The 24,166-nt window shown below is 39.2% G+C and overlaps 1 protein-coding gene across 1 annotated transcript in view; it reads left to right on the top strand.

Annotated features, from left to right (window-relative positions):
* Nucleotides 3,504–24,166, top strand: part of LOC109837929 (peptide chain release factor 1) — a 26,974-nt gene continuing 6,311 nt past the window's right edge. Inside the window, exons 1-5 of the mRNA XM_020406314.1 lie at nucleotides 3,504–3,880; nucleotides 3,977–4,052; nucleotides 22,416–22,546; nucleotides 22,662–22,732; nucleotides 24,084–24,165. Coding sequence (XP_020261903.1) covers nucleotides 3,569–3,880; nucleotides 3,977–4,052; nucleotides 22,416–22,546; nucleotides 22,662–22,732; nucleotides 24,084–24,165 — 672 coding nt within the window. The 5' untranslated portion in view covers nucleotides 3,504–3,568. The remainder of the gene's footprint in view (nucleotides 3,881–3,976; nucleotides 4,053–22,415; nucleotides 22,547–22,661; nucleotides 22,733–24,083; nucleotide 24,166) is intronic.

Here is a 24,166-nt window from a genome sequence, read left to right as displayed (position 1 = left end):
CATGTGCTGCAGCCCCTCCTAGTTTCCCCCATGTGGTTCAGCCCCTTGAAGTGTGACATTTTGTGCTGCAGCCCCTTTTTACCAATTATTACATGCCAGCTAAGCTAAACTCCCCAAAGTAACATTATCCTCTCTCCTCAATCCTTCAAACTCAGTTCTCTCTCTCTCTCTCTCTCTCTCTCTCTCTCCGCTAAGCTAAACTCCCCAAAATAACATTATCCCCTCTCCTCAATCCTTCAAACCCAGTTCTCTCTCTCTCTCTCTCTCTCTCTCTCTCTCTCTTTAAAAACAAGGGCTTTCTCAAGCTCGTCGCCCTGGCCCTCGCCCTCCTCGCCGTCGCCACCTCTGCCCAGGCACCCAAGCCTCCCCCGAGTTCGCCTCCCCTCCTCTCCTCCGCCCGACCTCGTCGCGGTAGCTCGCCGTCGCTCCCCGTCTCGCCCTCGACTAAGCCGGAGTTCGCCGCTACGCCTGCCACTTTTGAACCTTATAGTATGGTAGGCCGGAGGAGGATGACCAAGAGAAAAGAGTACATGATGCCCAAGAAAAATGAAAATGAAGGGGCTGCAGGCACAAAGCCACTCTTTTTTTTGGAATTTGATGAGAAGCCACTGCTTGTTAAGGAGATTGTTAGTCAAGATGGCGAAGAGATGCCTGTTGGGTTTGAAATTTTAAGAGCTGATCTTGGTGCTGGAGCTGAGGAAGGAGATGGCGAAGCTTTTTTGATAAATTTGATGTTGGTATTCTTATCTTTGCTTGGGTTTTGTCATGGAGTATTCTCCTTGAAGAAATGTTGAATGCCTTAACTTGCAGGAATTTGATACTAAAATTTGATGTTGGTATTCTTATCTTCGCTTTGATTTCGTGTTCGTGTTAGTTCTAACTCAGTATAAAATAGAACTAATGGGGTTAAAATTAGAACTAACTTGTTATAACATAAAACTAACTTAGTATAAAATAGAACTAACTTGGTATAAAATAGAACTAACGTGGTATAAAATAGAACTAACTTAGTATAAAAATAGAACTAACTCATGTTAGTTCTAATCTACACAGCTAGTTCTATTCTGTAGCGTGTTAGTTCTAATCTGCACAGTGTTAGTTCTATTCTGTAGAGTGTTAGTTCTAATCTGCACAGTGTTAGTTCTAATCTGCACAGTGTTAGTTCTATTCTGTAGCGTGTTAGTTCTAATCTGCACATTGTTAGTTCTATTCTGTAGCGTGTTAGTTCTAATCTGCACAGTGTTAGTTCTATTCTGTAGCGTGTTAGTTCTAATCTGCACAGTGTTAGTTCTATTCTGTAGCGTGTTAGAACTAACTTGGTATAAATTAGAACTAAAGTGGTATAAATTAGAACTAACGTGGTTAAAATTAGAACTAATTTGTTATAAATTAGAACTAACTTGTTATAAATTAGAACTAATATGGTTAAAATTAGAACTAACGTGGTATAAAATAGAACTAACTTGGTATAAAATAGAACTAAGCTTGTATAAATTAGAACTAACTTTGAATAAATTAGAACTAACGTGGTATAAATTAGAACTAACGTGGTTAAAATTAGAACTAATTTGTTATAAATTAGAACTAACTTGTTATAAATTAGAACTAATATGGTTAAAATTAGAACTAACGTGGTATAAAATAGAACTAACTTGGTATAAATTAGAACTAACGTGGTATAAAATGTTAGTTCTATTTTGTTATAAATTAGAACTAACTTGTTATAAATTAGAACTAATATGGTTAAAATTAGAACTAACGTGGTATAAAATAGAACTAACGTGGTGTAAATTAGAACTAACACGGTATAAATTAGAACTAACTTGGTATAAATTAGAACTAACGCGGTATAAATTAGAACTAATGTGGTATAAATTAGAACTAACTTGGTATAAAATAGAACTAACTTGGTATAAAATAGAACTAACTTAGTATAAAAATAGAACTAACTCATGTTAGTTCTAATCTACACAGTTAGTTCTATTCTGTAGCGTGTTAGTTCTAATCTACACAGTGTTAGTTTTATTCTGTAGAGTGTTAGTTCTAATCTGCACAATGTTAGTTCTATTCTGTAGTGTGTTAGTTCTAATCTGCACAGTGTTAGTTCTATTCTGTAGCGTGTTAGAACTAACTTAGTATAAAATAGAACTAACATTGTATAAATTAGAACTAACTTGGTATAAATTAGAACTAACGTGGTATAAATTAGAACTAATTTGTTATAAATTAGAACTAACTTGTTATAAATTAGAACTAACTTGGTATAAATTAGAACTAATATGGTTAAAATTAGAACTAACGTGGTATAAAATAGAACTAACTTGTTATTAATTAGAACTAACACGGTATAAAATAGAACTAACTAACTTGTTATAACATAAAACTAACTTAGTATAAAATAGAACTAACTTGGTATAAAATAGAACTAACATTGTATAAATTAGAACTAACTTGGTATAAATTAGAACTAACATGGTATAAATTAGAACTAACGCGGTGTTATAAATTAGAACTAACTTGTTATAAATTAGAACTAACTTGTTATAAATTAGAACGAATATGGTTAAAATTAGAACTAACGTGGTATAAAATAGAACTAACTTGGTATACATTAGAACTAACGCGGTATAAAATGTTAGTTCTAATTTGTTATAAATTAGAACTAACTTGTTATAAATTAGAACTAATATGGTTAGTTCTAATTTGTTATAAAATGTTAGTTCTAATTTGTTAGTTCTAATTTGTTAGAATGAGAGCATTTGTGGTATGAAATCCAAGCGAAGATAAGAATACCAACATCAAATTTTAGCATCAAATTCCTGCAAGTTAAGGCATTCAATATTTCTTCAGGGAGAATACTCCATGACAAAACCCAAGCAAAGATAAGAATACCAATATCAAATTTATCAAAAAAAGCTTCACCATCTCCTTCCTCAGCTCCAGCACTAAGATGAGCTCTTAAAATTTCAAACCCAACAGGCATCTCTTCGCCATCTTGACTAACAATCTCCTTAACAAGCAGTGGCTTCTCATCAAATTCCAAAAAAAAAGAGTGGCCTTGTGTCTGCAGCCCCTTCATTTTCATTTTTCTTGGGCATCATGCACTCTTTTCTCCTGGTCATCCTCCTCCGGCCTACCATACTATAGGGTTCAAAAGTGGCAGGCGCAGCGACGAACTCCGGAGAGAGAGAGAGAGAGAGAGAGAGAGAGAGAGAGAGAACTGGGTTTGAAGGATTGAGGAGAGGGGTTAAGGTTATTTTGGGGATTTTAGCTTAGCTGACATGTAATAATTATTAAAATGGGGCTGCAGCACAAAATGTGACACTTCAAGGGGCTGAACCACATGAGGGAAACTAGGAGGGGCTGCAGCACATGAAGTTTCTGTTTTTGGGGCCTGGACACATTTTTTCCTTTAATTTTTGTGAGGGAATTCATTTCCATTTTTTTTTTTTGAAAATGAACCAAACAGCCACTAATAAAGTACGAAACCCAAAAAAGGGCTCTGGCTGTCCATTCTCTCTAACTCGTCGAATATAAAAATCCCTCTTTCCTGCTCAAAAGAAACCCAATGGCTCGATCTCTTCTTCTGAAATTGTGGCCTCTCTCTAATCCTTCAATACCTTCAGCCTCTCCTCCTCCTCTTTTCCTCAGATTCCATCAAACCCACAAACCCTCACTCTTGACTTCTTCAAGAACGACAAGAATAAAGCTCTTCTGTTCGTCGTCCACTGAAGTTAATTACCTAACCCTGACGGACGATGAGCTGATGTCCCAGTGCGATATGGGAACCTTCAAGGCCTCAGGCCCCGGAGGCCAGCACCGCAACAAGCGTGAATCCGCAGTCAGGCTCAAGCATCTCCCCACTGGCATCATCGCTCAGGTACCCAACAATCTTTTTCTTCTTTTTTTCCTTTCTCAGTTCTTTTAATTTTCATTTTTTGGGTGGAAAAGTTTTGAACTTGTTTGTTGTTTTTAGGCAGTTGAAGATAGGTCCCAGCACAAGAACCGGGCGTCAGCCGTGGTTCGTCTGCGCACTCTTTTAGCTATCAAAGGTTACATCGCATGGCGTTACTTATATTGATTGCAATTGCTAACTTATTAATATTAATCTTTGCGTTGCTTGTTTTGAAAATTTTGTGGTTGTTTGTTGGAAATAATGGGAATAAATTTTGTGTCTATCAAGCAATGGCGGATTCCTGAACCCATAGAATAACTAACTAATCAGAAGATTGGGAAAATATAGCCTTTTTTAAAAAAAATGAATTTTCAAGTTCATGGAAATGTTTTAAAAAGTCTACGCCTAGCCCGCCTCGGCGTACACCTAGGCCTAGGTGGTACTTATGCCTAGGCCTAGGCGCTACTGCCTGCCTAGTACCTAGGCGGTACTGAGACTGCTCGTCTAGATTTTGGGAGCACCTAGGGGGTGTGGTCTGCTTACGTGGACTGCACCCTTTAGATCTTGATTGTGATTTCCTCTGCCTTCACGGCCTCCAACCTCTTCCAAACTCCTTCAACCTCCAACTATGAACACCTGCGCTACGTCCTCCAACCTTTAGCAAAACCTCTTCCACCACCACTTAAATGAAGAAAAAAATTTGCCTTAGTGCCAACCCGGCGCCTAAGCTTTCTATAACATTGACATTTACTATTAATTGTTGTCAAGAAACTTCTTAGGCCCGCGTAGGCTCCCGCCTAGGTGCCTAGGCTCTAAGCGTTGGGTCCAACGCCTAGAACGCCTAGTGCTTTCTGTAACCTTCGTTCATGGGACTAATGGAGGAACCTCTCTTTCGTTTTAGGTTTCATGGTCGTCCATATAAAGTTTCGCTCTATCATTGAGGTGGGTTTTCAGATGTGATGTACTTTTTGTGGTATCTTTTGCAAGATTGTTCACTGATTGTAATTTTATTAATGATCAGAATACTCCTAATCTTAACGTATCACATCTATTATGCGATTAGGGGTTCTGTGTCAATAGTCTCCTTTGTTCTTACTCCGTACAGGCACGTGATTCCCATTTTGGTTGCTAGTATCCAATATTAATTGGATTAATAATGCTCAATCAAATGAATCAACCCGAAGGAGTTTGATGCTAAATATATGCCATTTTGCTCGAGCATAAATTTACTTTTTAATCCTCTATGCTTCTCCTATTATCTTTTTGTAATCAGAATTGTGTGAACAACACTGTGTGTGCTTTTGTGCATACACGTGCCTAAAGAGACCGATGCTTCTTGATTCATATGCAAAATCATACAGTGGACATGTTATATTCCCATGTATTATGGAGTTCAGACAAAATAATCACCCATATTGCCTCATATCATCGAGTTTTTGTTACTTGATGGGCATTGGGATAGAAATTTGTCAGGGTATTGCCAGAGGATTGACCATGTTGCCAGATTGGGGTTCAAGATGGCGTTTAATAGTGATACAAAGTGTTGTTTTCCCTTAAGAACCTTTCGAAAATGCCAACATGGATAAAATGCATTATATGTCAGTGTTGTAAAAAATTAAAAATATGTATACGCTATTTGTATGGTTGGATGACAAATAACACATAATTGTGTTATTTGTTACATAACCTAATTATGCAAAAATGGGTTGGTTAAATACTTATTATTTACATTTTACGTGATTGAAAATTACAAAAAAAAAATATGCAAAATAGAGAAATACAATAAAATTACATAAAATGCAAAATCCTAATAATATATGTTTATGAGAAAATAACCTAAGTAACTAGCCATAGGCCCATGTGTTATAAATTCCTTTAAAAATTTAATGCAATAAACAGCAAACAAAAACCAATAGTTAATCGAACAAAAATTTATTATCTTCTAAACCTTTTTTGATGATGCTGTAACAGATTAAAGAACAAGTTGTTTTTTTATTGCTACAAATTCAAGGACTAGATATTGAGAGTAGGAGAGAACAGGAATAACAAGAAGAATAGAAAAGAAGGAATTAGAGAAAGATAAAATGAAAAAGTTCCACATCTTACTCCTTGTTAGATTGTTGTCCTAAGGGAGAGAAGAGAATGAAATCATCTCTTTGGATTGAGATAGGATCAATTGGATTTTGTTGAGTGATAGGGACTAGTCTCTAAAAACTTGTTTAGTTGGCGCAGTTGATGCAAGAGTTTAATAGAAAGACGTGTCAAGTATAAGAAACAAAAAAAATGCATATGTCGGCTATGCAAGTGCATAGCCCTCATGCAAGCCGTTATCTGCCTATCCGCACAATTGAAGCACATAATCTTCTTCAATGTGGTGGTCATGCACATACTTTTTTGTGGCCACATAAATGGCTTCACAAACCTTGTTTCCCACAAGTTGTCTTGCAGGAATGTTATTTTAGTAAGAAAATCTACGATGCAGACCAACACTATCAAACCAGATAAAACCATAAGTAACATTGTTTATTGAGTTCAAGTGTTGAGTGTCCTACACGATAACTTGTAAACAATTTACTTGGGTGCAAGACACAAGTGTTGGGTGTCCTACACAATAACTTTTAAACAGGCTTGTTAACTCACATCAAGTTACCTCACATTCTGTTGATATGCTAACCTGTCTAAGGAATTGATGGTTGTCACTTGTCATCTTATATACATGATGCATTGATTGTTGATATATGGTTTAGTAAATTGTTTAAAAATATGTTGCAAAAAATATAATCTGAGGTGTAAAACAATTACGATCTTCATCGTTATTTAAAGATATTATGTAACCCGTGTTGTCTATTGGTCATAATTTTATGTTAAAAAGGCCTTCCAGAAAGGTTAGCCAATTTTAGGAGTGGCTCTTAGTCTGAAACCATTCTTTCTAAGTTGCTGCCACATCTTAGTGGAAGACGTTATGAGCAAGAGAGACTTGCCATTATACCTGTTAGAGTAGTGTGTAAATTAAAGATATTTGCCTTGCTGGTTGCTGGACAAGTAGTTCAAGCACGTGCAACTAAGCTATAAACCTTCTAATTGTGACATTATAAGCAAGAGAAACAAGAAGAGGAGGCGAGGGAGAGGGGTGTTTTCCGGATGCGAAGCAATTGATGACAATTAGATACTGGATACTCGTTGCTGATTTCATAACATGCAAACTGAGATGATCCTCGAATCATCATAAAGCTCCATGCGTTGGATTGGATCAGTTTAGTCTTCTTTGATTTAGTATTTGCCCATTTGATGTGATTTAGTTTGTTTTGTCAGTGTTCAATAGCAAAACCCTCATCAATACTTTATTAAGATAGTTAGGGATATATATATAGGTATACAAACTAGGGTATGGTTAACGGGTCACAGCCCATTAACCCAATACCCAATAGACTTAATCTAATACTCCCCCTCAAGCTGGAGCATAGATATCCATCATGCCCAGCTTGTCACATATAGTAGAGAACACCTTTGAAGAAGTAGCCTTGGTAAAAATATCAGCAAGTTGTTGTGAGGATGGAGTGAATATGAGAGACACTATCTTCTTCTCCCAAGCATCTCTAACAAAATTGCAGTCAACTTCAATATGTTTTGTCCTCTCATGAAACACCGGATTTTGTGCAATGTAAATGGCAGACTGGTTGTCACAATGCATAGGCATGGATCCAGGCTGAACAAAACCAAGCTCTGTCATAAACTTTCGTAGCCACACCATCTCACAGGCAGTGTGAGCCATTGCTCTATATTCGGCCTCTGCACTAGACCGTGATACTACATCTTGTTTCTTGCTTCTCCAAGTCACAAGATTACCTCCAACAAAAGTACAGAATCCTGAGGTTGACTTCCGATCTCCCATGTCTCCTGCATAACCAGCATCAGAGAAAGCAGAAATGTGAGTATGCCCATGCTTCTTATATAGCAATCCCTTACCAGGACAACTCTTGACATATGCCAGAATCTTCAGAGCAGCTGTCCAATGAATCTCTCTAGGTTTGTGCATAAACCTGCTCAGTACACCTACTGCAAATGTAATATCAGGTCTGGTAACTGTCAAATAGATTAGCTTTCCAATCAGTCTCCTGTATCGTCCAGCATCATCTAATAGAGATGTATCATCACGCCACAAATCAACATTTGCCTCCATTGGAGTGCTTGCAGGCTTGCATCCCAAGAGACCCGCTTCTTCTAGTAAATCTAACACATACTTCCTTTGGGATAACAACAGGCCATGCTTTTGATATGCAACTTCAATCCCAAGAAAATACTTAGGCTTTCCCATGTCCTTAGTGACAAAATGACGGTTTAGATACTCCTTAGTCTCTGTTAAGGCAACAGAGTCACTCCCAGTCAGCAGAATATCATCAACGTATACGGCTAAAATAACCAAACCAGTTGTTGTGTGTCGAATAAAGACAGAGTGATCAGACTGGCAGCGTTGGAAACCAACACTAGAAATAACCTTGCTGAACTTATCAAACCAAGCTCGAGGACTCTGTTTTAACCCATAGATGGCCTTCCTCAGCCTGCAGATAATATTCTCCCCCTGAGCAACATACCCTGGAGGTTGCTCCATATAAACCTCTTCGTCCAAATCACCATAAAGGAAAGCATTCTTCACATCTAGTTGATGCATCGTCCAATCCATATTGACAGCTAAAGAGAAAATAATTCTGATGGAGTTGAGACGCGCAACAGGAGAAAAAGTCTCAAAATAGTCAATGCCATATGTCTGGGTATATCCTTTAGCAACCAAGCGAGCTTTATATCGGTCAACAGACCCATCGGGACGATATTTCAAGGTATACACCCATCTGCAACCAACCACAGTCGCTCCAGTAGGAAGAGAGACCAAATCCCAAGTCCCTCTAGAAAGCAGTGCATTCATCTCCTCATCCATAGCCTGCTTCCAGGCTGGTACTAATATAGCTGTCTCATGTGACCTGGGTATAGATACAGTGGACAAGGACAAAGCAAACTGACGAAATGATGGGGTGAGACGGTCATAAGAGACAAAAAGAGAGATAGGATATTTCGGACAAGATCGTTTACCTTTTCGAAGAGCAATAGGAACATCTAAGTCAGAAGAGATAGAAGTCTCAACATGAGATGGACCTACAGCTGGAGATGAAGAGTCAGCAGGGCATGTACTTTAGGACGGCGAGAGTATGTCAGTAGAGGCCTCGTTGCAGGAGTCACAGGAGCAGATAACGGAATAGTAGTAGGAGCATAAGAAGGTAGTGGTACTCGTGGACAGTCAGCAGTAGTGGAACCAGAAGGAAAATATGGGACAGACTCAAAAAAGGTAACATCAGCAGACACAAAATATTTCCTAGTGGACGGATGGTAGCACCTATACCCTTTTTGAGTACGTGAGTATCCAACAAAAACACACTTAATGGATCGAGAAGACAATTTATCCAAACCAGGTGTCAAATCCTGAACAAAACATGTACAACCAAAGACGCGAGGAATCAAAGAAAATTGTTTTTTATCAGGATAAAGACAATGAAATGGTATTGATCCATCAAGAACAGAGGAAGGCATGCGATTAATCAAATAACATGCAGTGAGAACAGCATCAGACCACAAATACTTTGGAATATTCATATGTATCATCAGTGTTCTAGCAACCTCTAGAACATGTCTATGCTTCCTCTCAGCAACTCCATTTTGTTGTGAAGTGTGAGAGCAAGAAGTCTGATGAATAATACCATTAAGTGCACAAAATTTTGAAACATCATTTTTCATATATTCCAAAGCATTATCAGTACGAAGAATACGAACAGAAGTAGAGAACTGGGTTTTTATTTCATTATAAAAAAGTTCAATAACATGCGAGACTTCAGACCTCTCTTTTAATAAATACAACCAAGTCATGCGAGAGAAATCATCAACAAAGATAATGAAATATCGAAAACCCTTCACAGAGGGAACACGATAAGGACCCCAAACATCAGAATGAACTAACTCAAACATAAAGCTACTGCGTTTATCGACACGACTCTGAAAAGTAGCACGATGGTGCTTACCCAGTTCACACGACTCACAACCTAAAGAAGAAACAGAAGGCTTAACAGAAACTACCGATCTAAGCTTCTGCAGTGAAGGATGACCCAGACGCCAGTGCCACAGTAAGGTAGAGTCAGGCTGTGATGCAACAAGACCAGTATCTCGCACACTGTCGTCCAAATAGTACATACCTCCTCTCTCATGCCCCGAACCAATCGTCATCCCAGTTGCTAGGTCCTGAAAAACACAATAAGAGGGGAAGAATGTGACTTTACAGTTATTGTGCTTTGTAAACTTGCTAATGGATAATAAGCTAACAGGGAATTTAGGAACATATAACACATCAGTTAGTTTCAAAGAGGAAGTAGCATGAACTACTCCATCACCATGAACAGGAGAAAGAGTACCATCAGCAATGCGAATAGAGGAGAACTTATCAGAAAGATGTAAAGATACAAAGTGATCCTTTATACCTGTCATATGAGATGAGGCTCCAGAATCTAGTACCCATGGTTTGTGAGGAGAAGCTATGTAAGCATCCATACCTGAAGAGGATGCATGAGTAGCCGAATGATTATTCTGAGAGAGCTCTAGCTGACGTAACCTCTCATAATCTGCCTGAGAAATCTGAATAGTAGTAGTAGAAGCAGCTAGATCACCAGAAGTAGTAGCAGAAATAGACGAGCGAGTCGACCCGGCATCAGCTACCTGGGCCCACTGAGGACGACCAAACTTCTCCCAGCACTTCTCAGAAACATGATTGGTCCTCCCACAGTGACCACACTGACGTGAGCCCCTATCAGAATCACCATGTCTCCCGCCAAAGGAGCCACGTCCTCCCCCTGAATCACGGCCACGACCACGACCGCGGCCTCTGCCTCGACTAGAGAACATGGCAGATTGATCCACTGAAGATGGAGACGGTGTAGTAGTATCAGAAGTAACACCAATAGAAACTTGCATGACTCTGGAGAATGTAGCAGTCAGTGAGGGAATAACATCTCCACCCAAAATCTGTCCCCTCACCTGAGACTGTAAGGCAGGGTTCAATCCAGAAAGAAACTTAGACACTGCCAGGTCGCGACGATATCCCAACAACGTCGCTGCATCAGCTACTGCAGGCTGATGCATCTCCAGTTCGTCTATCAATCCCTTCAACTCACCAAAGAACTCAGGGACTGACCTATCTCCCTGTTTTAGCGCAAATAGTCGCTCATAGATCTCAAATACACGGGAAACATTCTTCTCATTCCCGTACATAATCTTCAAGTTGTCCCACATTTCTTTCGCAGTGGTTAAGAACATAACACTGCTACTGATCTGTGCTTCCATACTATTGAGAAGCCAAGTCATAACACAATAATCAGACGAGAGCCAGGAACTGTAGATAGGATCTGTGGTGGGGGGTGGAGAGGCCAAAAGATGATTCAATTTGTTCTGAGCGCCAATAAAAATGCGAAAGGCCTGTGCCCAAAGAAGATAGTTTGTGCCATTTAACTTTACAGTGGTTCCTAAAACCACCTTGGGTGCAGAAATCTCAGTAGTAGGTGTAGTGACAGTAGAGACAGTAGATGATGTATCAAAAGACATCGTTACAGGATAGTCAGTAGCAGTAAAAGAGGAGTTTTAATCAAAGAACCATTGGAGATTAACACATAAGCAGAAAGAATAATCTCAGGAATCCTCTGTCTGTCCTTTCTCAACTCTCTCTCTTGATTTTTTTGTTTGAAACAAAGAAACAAGGGCAGTCGTCCTTAAAAAAGGTCAGTTAGCTTTTTTTTTTTTTTGTTGAATCGCTCTCTGCCCCCTTTCTAATATCCGAGCACAAGACAAAACCCTAGAACGCCATTAACGAGCTCGAGGATGCTGAGGGCAGCAGGAAGAAGGCTCACCTCTATCTCCTCGTCGTTCTTCGCGTCCAAGAACCACCCGATCGTTTGTCGGAGGGTCAGATCTGGGCAACCAGAAAGATGATGGCGGTAGTTTGTTTTGTCAGTGTTCAATAGCAAAACCCTCATCAATACTTTATTAAGATAGTTAGGGATATATATATAGGTATACAAACTAGGGTATGGTTAACGGGTCACAGCCCATTAACCCAATACCCAATAGACTTAATCTAATAGTCAGATTTGTTTTTAAGGAGGTGTTTATAAAGTGTGGAATTGAAGCACTTTAGGTGTTTGTTGATTGAAGTAGCACTTGAAAGCGTGAGAGGAAGTTTCACCATATAGGATATAGAGCCACATAGGACATAATGCATAACTCAGTTTCTTTAAAAATAGTAACACTGAAAGTGAAAAAGGTTGGGATCATGAGAATTAATATCTTAACTACTTCTTTTTCCCCCCATAATGGCGAAAAAGAACATATCATTAATTCCTTAAGTGAAAGTATTTATTATTTATGTCAGCATAAATTACACAATTATTATGTAATTGAAAATAATTTATTAAATCAAATATATAATGAACATATTATCAGAGATATTTAATTATAAAAATTAATGTGGATACTGCAGAAGAATATCATATTAAATTCTTATAAAATATCTCTTTAATCAAAGGAGACAATAATTTTACCATGATATCTATATGTTTATTTTTGTAATTATATAGTACCACTAAAAGTATACTATGATAATAAATGAATGGATAAATGGCATTGCAACATGAACTTCTTTTCTCTATTTTGAAGAATAATTTTCCTGTAAACAAACAACTACATCACTTGCATGCTGACATTACTGCACTTTCATAGTTGTGAAAATATGACTTTCACACTTTTTTATCCACTTTCATTTTGCCAAGGACCCCCTAGATTTATACAGACTTGAGTTTCAGGTTTATCTGAGAATTGATAACGATTAGATGACAATTATGAAGGTAAGATAAGCCCAACGGTTGTTAGTTTTAAGTTTCTTATTAAGGTCTACAGATGTCTTTGTCTCTTAGTTGGCATCTGACTTATTTTGTTATTTCATTTATTTGTCATTACTTTGTTTTCTGTGTGATGTATAGTTCAAACTCAAAAAAGTTTGTTGCATAAGGTGCAGCTATGTTCTGCTTTATTGCGGCCTCAAGAAATTGATCAGCTGCTGACAACTTCATTTTCTTAATTTGGTGCCACTAGACTTTCTGTTAACATAATTCGTATCTCGCACCGCTTTCTTCTGCTGACTATGCCTTTGATCACATAAAGACATTGATCACTCGATAAACATTAGGTGATATGGGTTGTCTAACATTCATATAAGTGCCTAAGTTCACTATCATCATTAGACATAAATTCTATTTTTGAGCACAATCTTCTTGTAATATGTGACTGAATTTTATGGCTGGTTCAACTTAGTGTCATCCCTTTAAATTGATGCCGATATTGAAGCTAAGGAAACTGGAGAGGACATGTGCTTACCATAAACTTTACAGGGTTAATTGTGCACGTAGGAGGTGTACTTTATTTGTCATGAAGATTAAGATTGCACAACCAAGGAGCAACTATCCTCTTTTTCTTTTCTTTAAGTTTTCTCTTTCTTTTTCTTTACACTGATAGGTGGGTGATGTGGAGAATCTATAATCCTAATAATGATGCATGCAAAAGCAAGAAAAACTGATAGATCCTTGAGCCGGAATAGTTCCAATTCCAATCTTTGTGCTATGCAGATGATTGTGATGCTAAGCTTGTTGGGATGAAACATTGAAAATGATAGGAATTTCTTAACAATCCAAGAGAAAGATTTGAGTGAAGTCCAATGCACGTCACAAGAACTATTGATGCGAAACAATGTGATGCATGTATGAAGATTAACGACAACAATGCTTCGCCCAATCAGCGATCGATCTAGGCAGGAAGCTCAAGAATAAAGTGTAGCTTTCGATGGTTTTTAAGCAAAAGTGTAATGTACTAAGTTCAAACCATTTTATAAATTATCCAGAAAATAAATGTAATGATTCGTTCTCTTAGAGCCTGTTTGGATTTGTAGGGGGTGAAGGAAAGTTAAGGGAAACTAGGTGAGAGAATGGAAGGGAAGGGAAGGGAGTTCCCTTCCCCTTGGTTACACCCCAATTTGGGGGGTAACAAATTTTATACTATTAGGGGGTGAACTAAGAGGAACTAGGGTGAATAACTTCACCTCCTAAATGTTCCCAAACAAGGTGAATGGAGGTGAATGGTTCCCCTAACTTCCCTTCACCCTTATTCCCCTCAATCCAAACAAGCCATTAATACAGTTCAATTTGTAATATTTAGACTAGCAAATATACTTGGTAATTGAATCGCTCGCTCACTAATCAAACTGAATACAACACAAGCACAATCGATAATAATATTGATAACAACATGCATGCAACAGCAGTTTCGAAAATAGTTGGGCGAAAGAAAGTTAAACCTTCGTCGGGTTGAATGGGTTCGACGAGAGGATCCTCCGGAGGCTGTTCGACGACACCAAATATGAGGGGTGGGAGTTCTCCACCGAGGGCGACGTAATTAGGATGAAGTGGTGTATCCGGATGGAAACGTCGATGCCACGAACTAATTCCCACACGACTCTCCACACTGTCTACAATCTGATGAGTCACGCGTTCGACGTATTCAGGAACACTCTCGAACGTCTGGCAATCAAACCACGGGGAAAGCTGCAAATCAATAATACCAATCTCTGGATCAAGCACCAGATCATTGTCTTCAGTGTCAGGATCAGCCATGCACAAATGACCAACACAATCGGACTATAACTCTGCTCCAGCAGATCTGACAATATGAGTGGGCTTGACTGAAACAACTCTGACCCAATTTAGATCCGGTTCGGGTTTGAACCAAAATAAACCAACCAAATAATTAGGGGGGTCTGAACAAATTAATTCAGATCCAAGAGCTTCTCCTCTTCATCCTTTCTGAGGGAAAGGGGAAGACGCGAGCAGAGGAATGGGCCAAGCGGGCGGCGGAGCGGGTGAAGGCGGCGGCGGGCCTGAGGAAGAAGAAGGGGGCGGCGACTGGTGGGAGCTGGCCGGAGGGGATATGGGTTCTTGGCTATGAAAGTTGAGGGGGGAGATGAACAATAGCGTTTTCCTTTTTTTTGTGAGAAAAAAGAAACGACGGCTGGGAACAATGAACAGTGAATGAATTAAGCTTAGGGTTTCACACAATGATTAAGCCAAAATTCAATTTCATTCATCAATATTTCATTCTGATTACAAGAGTCCTTAAATAAAGAAAATTACAAAATTGGAAGATTCTCTAAATCCCTCAAATCTCTCTCATAATCAAATACAATCAATTAACTGATTAGCTACCAAATAAAATCAAAATTCAAATTCGAAATTCAAAAATTCAAAATTTAAATCTAACAAAATAGGAAGTCTGCTCAATCCACTCTAGCTGCCGAATTTGTCATTAATCAAATCAAAACTAGATATTAGGGATCCGGTACAAAGCTGAAACACGATATCTCCTGCGCTGATAAACACGATGAAAGTCCCGTGCACGTATCTGGATGTCCCCATCATTCTCCCCAGGTGAGAGAGAACTCGACCCCGTCGAGTGTAAGTCAGAACGGTTGTCATACTGCTCAAGAAGATCCGGATCCAGCCTCTGTAAGTCACCTCGATCGAGCCAAGTATCATCAGACTCAGGTCGATCTTTCCAACGTACCAAGTACCTGCGGATACCACCATTGCTAGTAGAAACAATGTTATCATCAATAATAGTATCAATGTCATGTGCTGTATATGTGGGTGATATCTGGGAGAGTGGGGGTAAAGAGGAGCTCTCAGAAATAAGCTCAGGGGTAGGCTCATTAACCAGTGGGTTGTCAGGGTTAAAATATGGGCCTTTGTACTCTACTAAATCCTCAATATTAAAAGTCGAACCAATATTAAAACCTTTGGAAAGGTCGAGAACATAAGCATTATCATTAATTTTCTTGAGAATTTTAAAAGGTCCTGCACTTCGTACATGTAACTTTTTAACAGTTTCCGGAGGAAACCGTTCCGGACGTATCCGAACCATCACATAATCACCAACATTAAATTCTTTAAACCTCCTTAGATCTGCTCGCATTTTATAGTTAGCATTGTTGTCATTGATCTTCTTACTGCTGTCTTTATGTAAGTCATGAATGCGAGATGCAAATGCATATGCTGACTCGGATACTCTATGATGTGCAGGCACGAGAACAAGATCTATAGGTTGTCTAGGTTTGTAACCATACACGACTTTAGCTGGACTGACACCTGTAGACCTATTAACAGAGTTATTATAAGCAAATTCAGCAGTAAACAAATGTTGATCTCAATTCCTAAGATTCTCATAAACTAGCGATCTCAATAGGTTACCTAAGCTCTGATTGACTACCTCTGTTTGATCGTCGATCTGGGGATGAAAAGCCGTAGAGAATTAAAGTTTAGTTCCCATTTTGTGCCAAAGGGTTTTCCAAAAATAACTTGTAAATTTAACATCCCTATCTGACACAATTGTTTTCGGAAGTCCGTGCAGTTTAACAACTTCATTGAAGTATAGCTTGACCACATGAGAAGCGTCGGAAGTTTTGAAGCATGATATGCAGTGGGCTATTTTGGAGAAACAGTCCACAACAACAAGAACATAATCGTGTTTTCTAATCGTTTTTGGGAGTCCTAACACGAAATCCATACTAACATCCCGCCATGGACAACTTGGCACAGGGAGAGGAGTGTACAAGCCAGTGTTCTGCTTACGTTGTTTCGCCAGCTGGCAGATGTGACATCGACCCACTAGTCTAACAACTTCTCGTTTAATGCTTGGCCAATAGAAGCGACTTTCCACTGCCTCGACAGTCTTGTTATTCCCAAAATGTCCTGCAAGGCCTCCAGCGTGTAGTTCCCAAATTAAGAATTCTCGAATACACAACTTGCAAAAATGGAAAAGATATCCATCTTTCAGGAGAAAGCCATCAATTTCACGGGTCACTCCATCATTCAGCAAAATATAAACTTCGCTAAAATCAGGGCACAGTTCATATTGGTCTTTGACTTTCTTAAAGCTGATTACTTCCGCACTCAAAATGGAGAGGAGGTGCATGCGGCGGCTGAGTGCGTCGGTGGCTTTATTTTCTACTCCCGCTTTATGTTTGATCGTGTAGGTATAATCCTGGAGGAACTCAACCCAACGACCATGTCTGGCGTTCAACTTCTTTTGGGAGTGAATATATCGAAGGGCTTCATGGTCAGAATATATGATGAATTCTTGTGGTAGCAGATAGTGACGCTAGTGTCGAAGAGATTGTATCACCGCATAGAACTCTTTATCATAGGTAAAATAACGTTGCCTAGTGTCATTCAGCCTCTCACTAAAGTAAGCAACGAGATGTCCTTCTTGAGATAGGACTTCACCTATACCAATACCAGAGGCATCACACGTAATTTCGAAGACTTTAGAAAAATCAGGCAGGCGCATAACAGGAGCATGCGACATCCTTTGTTTGATTTCTCCAAATACCTTGGTAGCAGCCTTTGACCACTCGAACTCACTTTTCTTCAAGCAATCGGTAATAGGGACCATGATGGTACTGAAGCCCTTGATAAACCGACGATAAAAAGTAGTGAGTCCGTGAAAGCTTCGAACGTCTCTAATGTTCTTGGGTTCGGACCATTCTTCGATAGCTCTAACATTTTCAGGGTCAGCGGATACTCCTTCAGACGAGACCACAAATCCTAGAAAAATGACTTGTGTAAGAAAAGTACACTTCTTAGGATTGGCATAAAGTTGCTCTTTTCTTAATACGACACAGACTTGACGCAGATGGTCCACATGCTGCTCACGAGAGTTACTGTAAATAAGGATATCGTCAAAGTAGACCATCAAGAATTTTCCCGTGAAGAGGCGGAGTACTTGAGTAATCACTCTCATAAAAGTGCTCGGATAAAAGTGCTCGGAGCGTTGGTCAAACCAAAGGATATGACTATCCATTCATACAATCCATCTTTTGTCTTGAAAGCGATTTTTCATTCGTCACCGGGACGTATGCGAATTTGATGGTAGCCATTTTTAAGATCAATCTTAGAGAAGATGGTGGCTCCAGACATTAAGTCAAGCATGTCATCCAACCGGGAAATGAGGAAACGGTATTTCACCGTGATCTTGTTGATTGCACGACTATCCACACACATACGTCATGTTCCATCTTTCTTAGGCATCAATAATGCGGGGACCGCACAAGGGCTTATGTTCTCTTTCACAAATCCCTTCTTCAACAGCTCATCAACTTACCTTTTCAGCTCTGTGCTCATTGGGTTCATCCGATAGTAAGACAAATTGGGAAGGGTTGCTCCCGGGACTAAATCAATTGCGTGTTGGATATCACGCATCGGGGGTAATTGGTCCGGGAGGTCCTCAGGGAAGACATCAGCGAATTCTTCTAACACAGGAGTGACTTCGGGAGGGACCACATTAGCAACGTCTTTAGGGGCTTCTCGAGCAGCAAGGACGAATACGAGAGCTCCATTAGCCAGTTCATGATCGATTTCTTTGGCCCCAATCAGGTTAACACCTCGGGAAGACTTGTCTGGGTCGGGCTTCTTGTCACTACCTTTCGGTTGAATCAGAAGGATCTTGACCTTCTTCCCGTCATGCTCGAACAATAGCATGTTGGATCGTCCGAAGATATGAACGTCGTTATCAAATAGCCAGGGTCTCCCAAGAATAACTTGACCCACATCCATCTTCAGAACATCATACCAAACCTTGTCCTGGTAAATGGCAAATTAAAGAGGGACTAAACACCTCTCTTGGGCATGTAATGCAGTGTCATTAATCCATGATACCTTGTATGGATTAGGATGAGGTACGACCTTAAGGCCAAGCTTGGCGATCACAGCTGAGGAGACCGCGTTAATGCAGCTTCCACTGTCCACGATCACTTTATAATTTTTATCACCAATCTTTGTGAACGTATGAAAAATAAAAGTACGTCTCCAATCATCAACAGTCTTGGGTTGGGAGATGGCGCATCTGACAACTGATACGGTAGGAGTTTTAATTTGTCTAAGACAACCTAAGACAGTATCATCTGCATCATCCTCGAAATCATCGGTATCATCATCAACTTGATGAACAAACTCGTCGCTGTCAGGTTCAGGTTCGTATTCGTATTGGCCATCGATGATAGCAACCTTGTGACGGGTCGGACAGTTCGCGGAAACATGCCCATACCCTTGACATTTGTAGCACTTGACGTGAGCGCCAATCTTGGAGAAATCTTTCTCCGGTTCCTTGCCTTTGGGGTCGACTTTAGACGGGGAAGAACTGGGGTTAGATCAACCCGGAGGATGACTAGAAGTAATGGCACGAGAAGATTGGGAGGAATGGGTTCTAAATTCCTGACTCTTATAAGATTGATGGGATTTGGCTTCATTTAGGTCTTGAACTAACACGTAAGCTTTCTCAAGGGTGTCCACTCCCCTAGTAAAGAATTCGGTTTGCAGATCGTTTCTCAATCCAGCTCTAAATTTTGATAAGACTTTCATTGGCGCCTCTTGTTCAATGGTGTTGCATCAAGTGAACAGTTCGTCAAATTGTGCGATGTATTCTTTCGCAGATTTTGCTTCTTGAGTGAGACGATGCCACTTATCTAGCAATCGATGATAAAATGATGGCGGAAGGTATTTCTGTTTAAGTTCGTTGGTCATTTCTCGCCAAGTTATAATCGGTAACTCACCTCTAATGTGCCTCAACGTTTCGAGGTTGGCCTAATATTGACAGGCAGGTCCGGTAAGTTTCATAGCGACGAACTTGACCTTTCGGGGTTCCGTCAGGACGTACCAATCGAAGTAACGATCCATGCTCTTCAGCCAGTCCAAGAAAGCTTGTGGGTCAAGCTTACCGTCAAAGGTAGGTGCACTGACCTTAATACTCCTCAGGTATTGCGCATCTAGATCAGGTACAGGTTGATGTGGGGGGCGCTAAATGATGTTTCCATAGCCTTGACCTTGCAGCGGTAGGGCGATGTGTTGATAACCTTGATCTTGCGACGGTGGGACGATGTTTTCATAACCTTGACCTTGTAGCGGCGGGGTTGCAACACGTGTTTCCTCGATCCTAGCGAGCCTTTCATTGGTAGCTCTACTCTCTTGGGTTAAGTTACCTATTTTTCCTGCTAGCTTAGCGATTTGCTTAAGAATTTTAGAGAATTCGTGATTTGCACTGCCTGACATGCTGGACTCACTAATTTGATCAACTTGACTCTCCTAATCGATAGGGTAGACCCGTGCGAGTGGGCATGCACTAACAACTAGATGATATGAATGGGTGCACAAATATTAAATGAGATGATTGTTTTTTTTATTAACTAAAAAGAAATTTCCTAACCTAAAACCACGCTCTGATACAAAAAATGATGCGAAACAATGTGATGTAGGTATGAAGATTAACGACAACAATGCTTCGTCAATCAGCGATCGATCTAGGCAGGAAGCTCAAGAATAAAGTGTAGCTTTCGATGGTTTTTAAGCAAAAGTATCAGCGATCGATCTAGGCAGGAAGCTCAAGAATAAAGTGTAGCTTTCGATGGTTTTTAAGCAAAAGTGCAATGTACTAAGTTCAAACCCTTTTGAAGTGTAGCTTTCGATGGTTTTTAAGCAAAAGTGCAATGTACTAAGTTCAAACCCTTTTGTAAATTATCTAGAAAATAAATGTAATGATTCGTTCTCTTAATACAGTTCAATTTGTAATATTTAAACTAGCAAATATACTTAACAATTGAATCACTTGCTCACTAATCAAACTGAATGCAGCACAAGCACAGTCGATAATAATATTAATAACAACATGCATGTAACAGCAGTTCCGAAAATAGTTAGGCGAAAGAAAGTTAAACATTCGTCGGGTTGAATGGGTTCGACGAGAGGATCCTCCGGAGGCTGTTCGACGACACTAAATATGAGGGGTGACAGTTCTCCACCGAGGGCGACGTAATTATGATGAAGTGGTGTATCCGGATGGAAACGTCGATGCCACGAACTAATTCCCAAACGACTCTCCACACTGTCTACAATCTGATGAGTCACGCTTTCGACGTATTCAGGAACACTCTCGAACGCCTGGTAATTGAACCACGGGGAAAGCTGCAAATCAATAATACCAGTCTCTGGATCAAGCACCAGATCGTTGTCTTCAGTGTCAGGATCAGCCATGCAACAATGACCAACACAATCGGACTATAACTCTGCTCCAGCAGATCTGACAATATGAGTGGGCCTGACTGAAACAACTCTGACCCAATTTAGATCCGGTTCGGGTTTGAACCAAAATAAACCAACTAAATAATTAGGGGGGGCTGAACAAATTAATTCAGATCCAAGAGCTTGTCCTCTTCATTCGTTCTGAGGGAAAGGGGAAGACGCGGGCAAAGGAATGGGCTAAGCAGGGATTCTGTCGGGGTTTGAAGAGAATGAGCGGAGGGGATATAGGTTCTTGGCTATGAAAGTTGAGGGGGAAGATGAACAGTAGTGTTTTCATTTTTTTTGTGAGAAAAAAGAAACGACGGCTGGGAACAATGAACAGTGAATGAATTAAGCTTAGGGTTTCACACCATGATTAAGTCAAAATTCAATTTCATTCATCAATATTTCATTCTGATTACAAGAGTCCTTAAATAAAGAAAATTACAAAATTGGAAGATTCTCTAAATCCCTCAAATCTCTCTCATAATCAAATACAATCAATTAACTGATTAGCTACCAAATAAAATCAAAATTCAAATTCGAAATTCAAAATTCAAAAATTCAAAATTTAAATCTAACAAAATAGGAAGTCTGCTCAATCCACTCTAGCTGCCGAATCTGTCATCAATCAAATCAAAACCAGATATTAGAGATCCGGTACAGAGCTGAAACACGGCATCTCTTGCGCTGATAAACACGGTGAAAGTCCCGTGCACATATCTAGATGTCCTCATCAACTATCCTCTTTTTTTCTCTTTTCTTTTCGTTTTCTCTTTCCTTTTCTTTTACACTGATAGGTAGGTGAATGTGGAGAATCTATCATCCTAATAATGATGCATTCAAAAACAAGAAAAATTATCCAAATCCAATCTTTGTGCTAAGCAGATGATTGTGTTAAGCTTGTCGGGATAAAACATGAAAATGATAGGAATTTCTTAATATTTCAAGAGGAAAACGTTGGCCCTCATATTGGTCCAATCTCCAATGAAGGTCACAAGTTAATGTGATAGGCCTCAGTCGCTTTACAAAGCAATTTGACACCCCTTCTACTGGCTGAGATCATAAAGAAGTGTACTCAAAAGTCCCATGAGAGAGATTCTCAAGTGGATATGTTGATTTAGCTAGTCACTGTATGATAAGAGAAGCAAATAATTGTATGTTCCTTTCTTTGTTTATGTCCATTAGTTAGTATAAAATTGTCTTTGCTGCTGTTTTTATGTATGGTCTAAAAGAATTGATATCTATCTCTCACTAGTAAACTTTTTTTTTCTTTGAATTAGTTAGAAAGTCAATAGATTTGGAAGAATACACCCCTCCTCTTGAGCTTCTTCAAATTCTTCCTGCAAAGTCAACAATAAGGGGACGGGATGTTGGCCCTCAAATTGGTCCTAATAATCCAAAATTTACCCTGGTACTCTTGCAATTATACTGAAGTTGAGTTTTCTTTTTCGTGTTTAAGTTGCAGGATCATATTGATTGCGGAATCAATCAAAGTCATCACATGGCTTTAAATTTTGCTTCTACAGGGGATGCAAGCTTTGTTAGATCTAATTTTTGCTGTTGAAGGCTCAGTATCTGAAGCAGCAAAAAAATTGGGGTAATGGTCCTTATTTCCTTCTTTTTTGTTATGTAAGGTGAACATTTGTTGAAAGCTGCAAGGTGCCGCGTCTGTAAGAATAAAGTTTCTAAGTAGCTAAGTTTGTTCATGGGGGCAGAAAACCTGCATGAAATTTTGATTCAGATAGAAGTATTAGTGCTAAATACTGGAAAAACCAAACAAAAAATATGTAGTAATTTGTCTGGGTTGTTTGAAAATTGTGAAGGTTACTTATAAACGATGAGTTTTTAATTGCCTTTTTTTTGGTGTTTTCTCTTCTGATATTGGGTGGGTATGTCTTCCCACACATAATTATCACCATGAAACAGTGCTACAATAACATATCTAATGAAAATGTGTGTGCGTGTCTCCTAACCCAATCATGTGTTCCGTGTCTCTAATTTTTTATTCTTGAGAGGGGTTCACAATGCTGCCTATGATTCTTAAATGTTTATGCATGTGACAACCCGTGATGCCATTCTGTGTTCGTTTTAGGTGTTGCTATGACATCATTGAGTGATGTCCTAAAGAAATAACACATGGAATATAAATTAAAAAATGCCTTCTGTATGCATCATTAGTTATTGATGGACATAAAGGGCCTGTTGTCTTTAGATTGATACAGGGCAGTTTGTCAAGTCGCCTTCAAAGTATCAGTTCTTGTTGTGACATGTGAATACTAGAATCTGAATAACTTGGAATAGTCATTTCGCAGAAGTATATGATTTAATTCTTTCTTATATTTTGAGGTTTGAAAATCTTTATGCTGGCACTAACTTTTTAGCATTCTGATATATTATATCAATTGGCCATTAGAAAAGAAAGCTGGTTATTTCCTACGAACTCATGGCTTCTGACTTTAGGGGCATGCTCCTATATTGCTATTAGAAGTTACAATGGTTGCATGCATCTTAATAGAGACAATTGATATATGACCATGTAGGAAGTACTTTGTTATGGAAAATAAAATTACAATTTACAAAAACTAGAAATGTGTGGTGTTGAATGACTCAGTTTGTCCACATTAGTTCCGAAAAGCCTCAAGTTTGTCTCCATGTAGATTTTCTCATTTTCTATTTGATCCGAAAAGCCTCAAGTTTGTCTCCATGTAGATTTTCTCATTTTCTATTTGATCTTATTCAAGATATAAGCAGAGAATCGTCAATACCAACTATTAGATCTGGGTTATGCCTTATATTGATTATATAACACTGATTTAGGTTGTATTGAAATATAGAGCAAACAGATCTTGCAGTGTCTACAAATATTGTTTTAATAATGGTATTGAATGCATTATGTATTAAATTGGCTCTGCACTACTAACATTCTTTTGCTTCTATTTACAATGCAGGTTAAGTACAGGGGCCTTATCAAGGTTGATATTGTCAGATGATTCTCTACGAATGGCTGTGAATGAGCTGCGGACATCCAAGG

This window comes from Asparagus officinalis, chromosome 4, assembly GCF_001876935.1.
Source record: "Asparagus officinalis chromosome 4, Aspof.V1, whole genome shotgun sequence".
NCBI classification, from domain to species: Eukaryota; Viridiplantae; Streptophyta; class Magnoliopsida; order Asparagales; family Asparagaceae; genus Asparagus; species Asparagus officinalis.
This window is presented reverse-complemented; position numbering and strand designations above follow the sequence as displayed.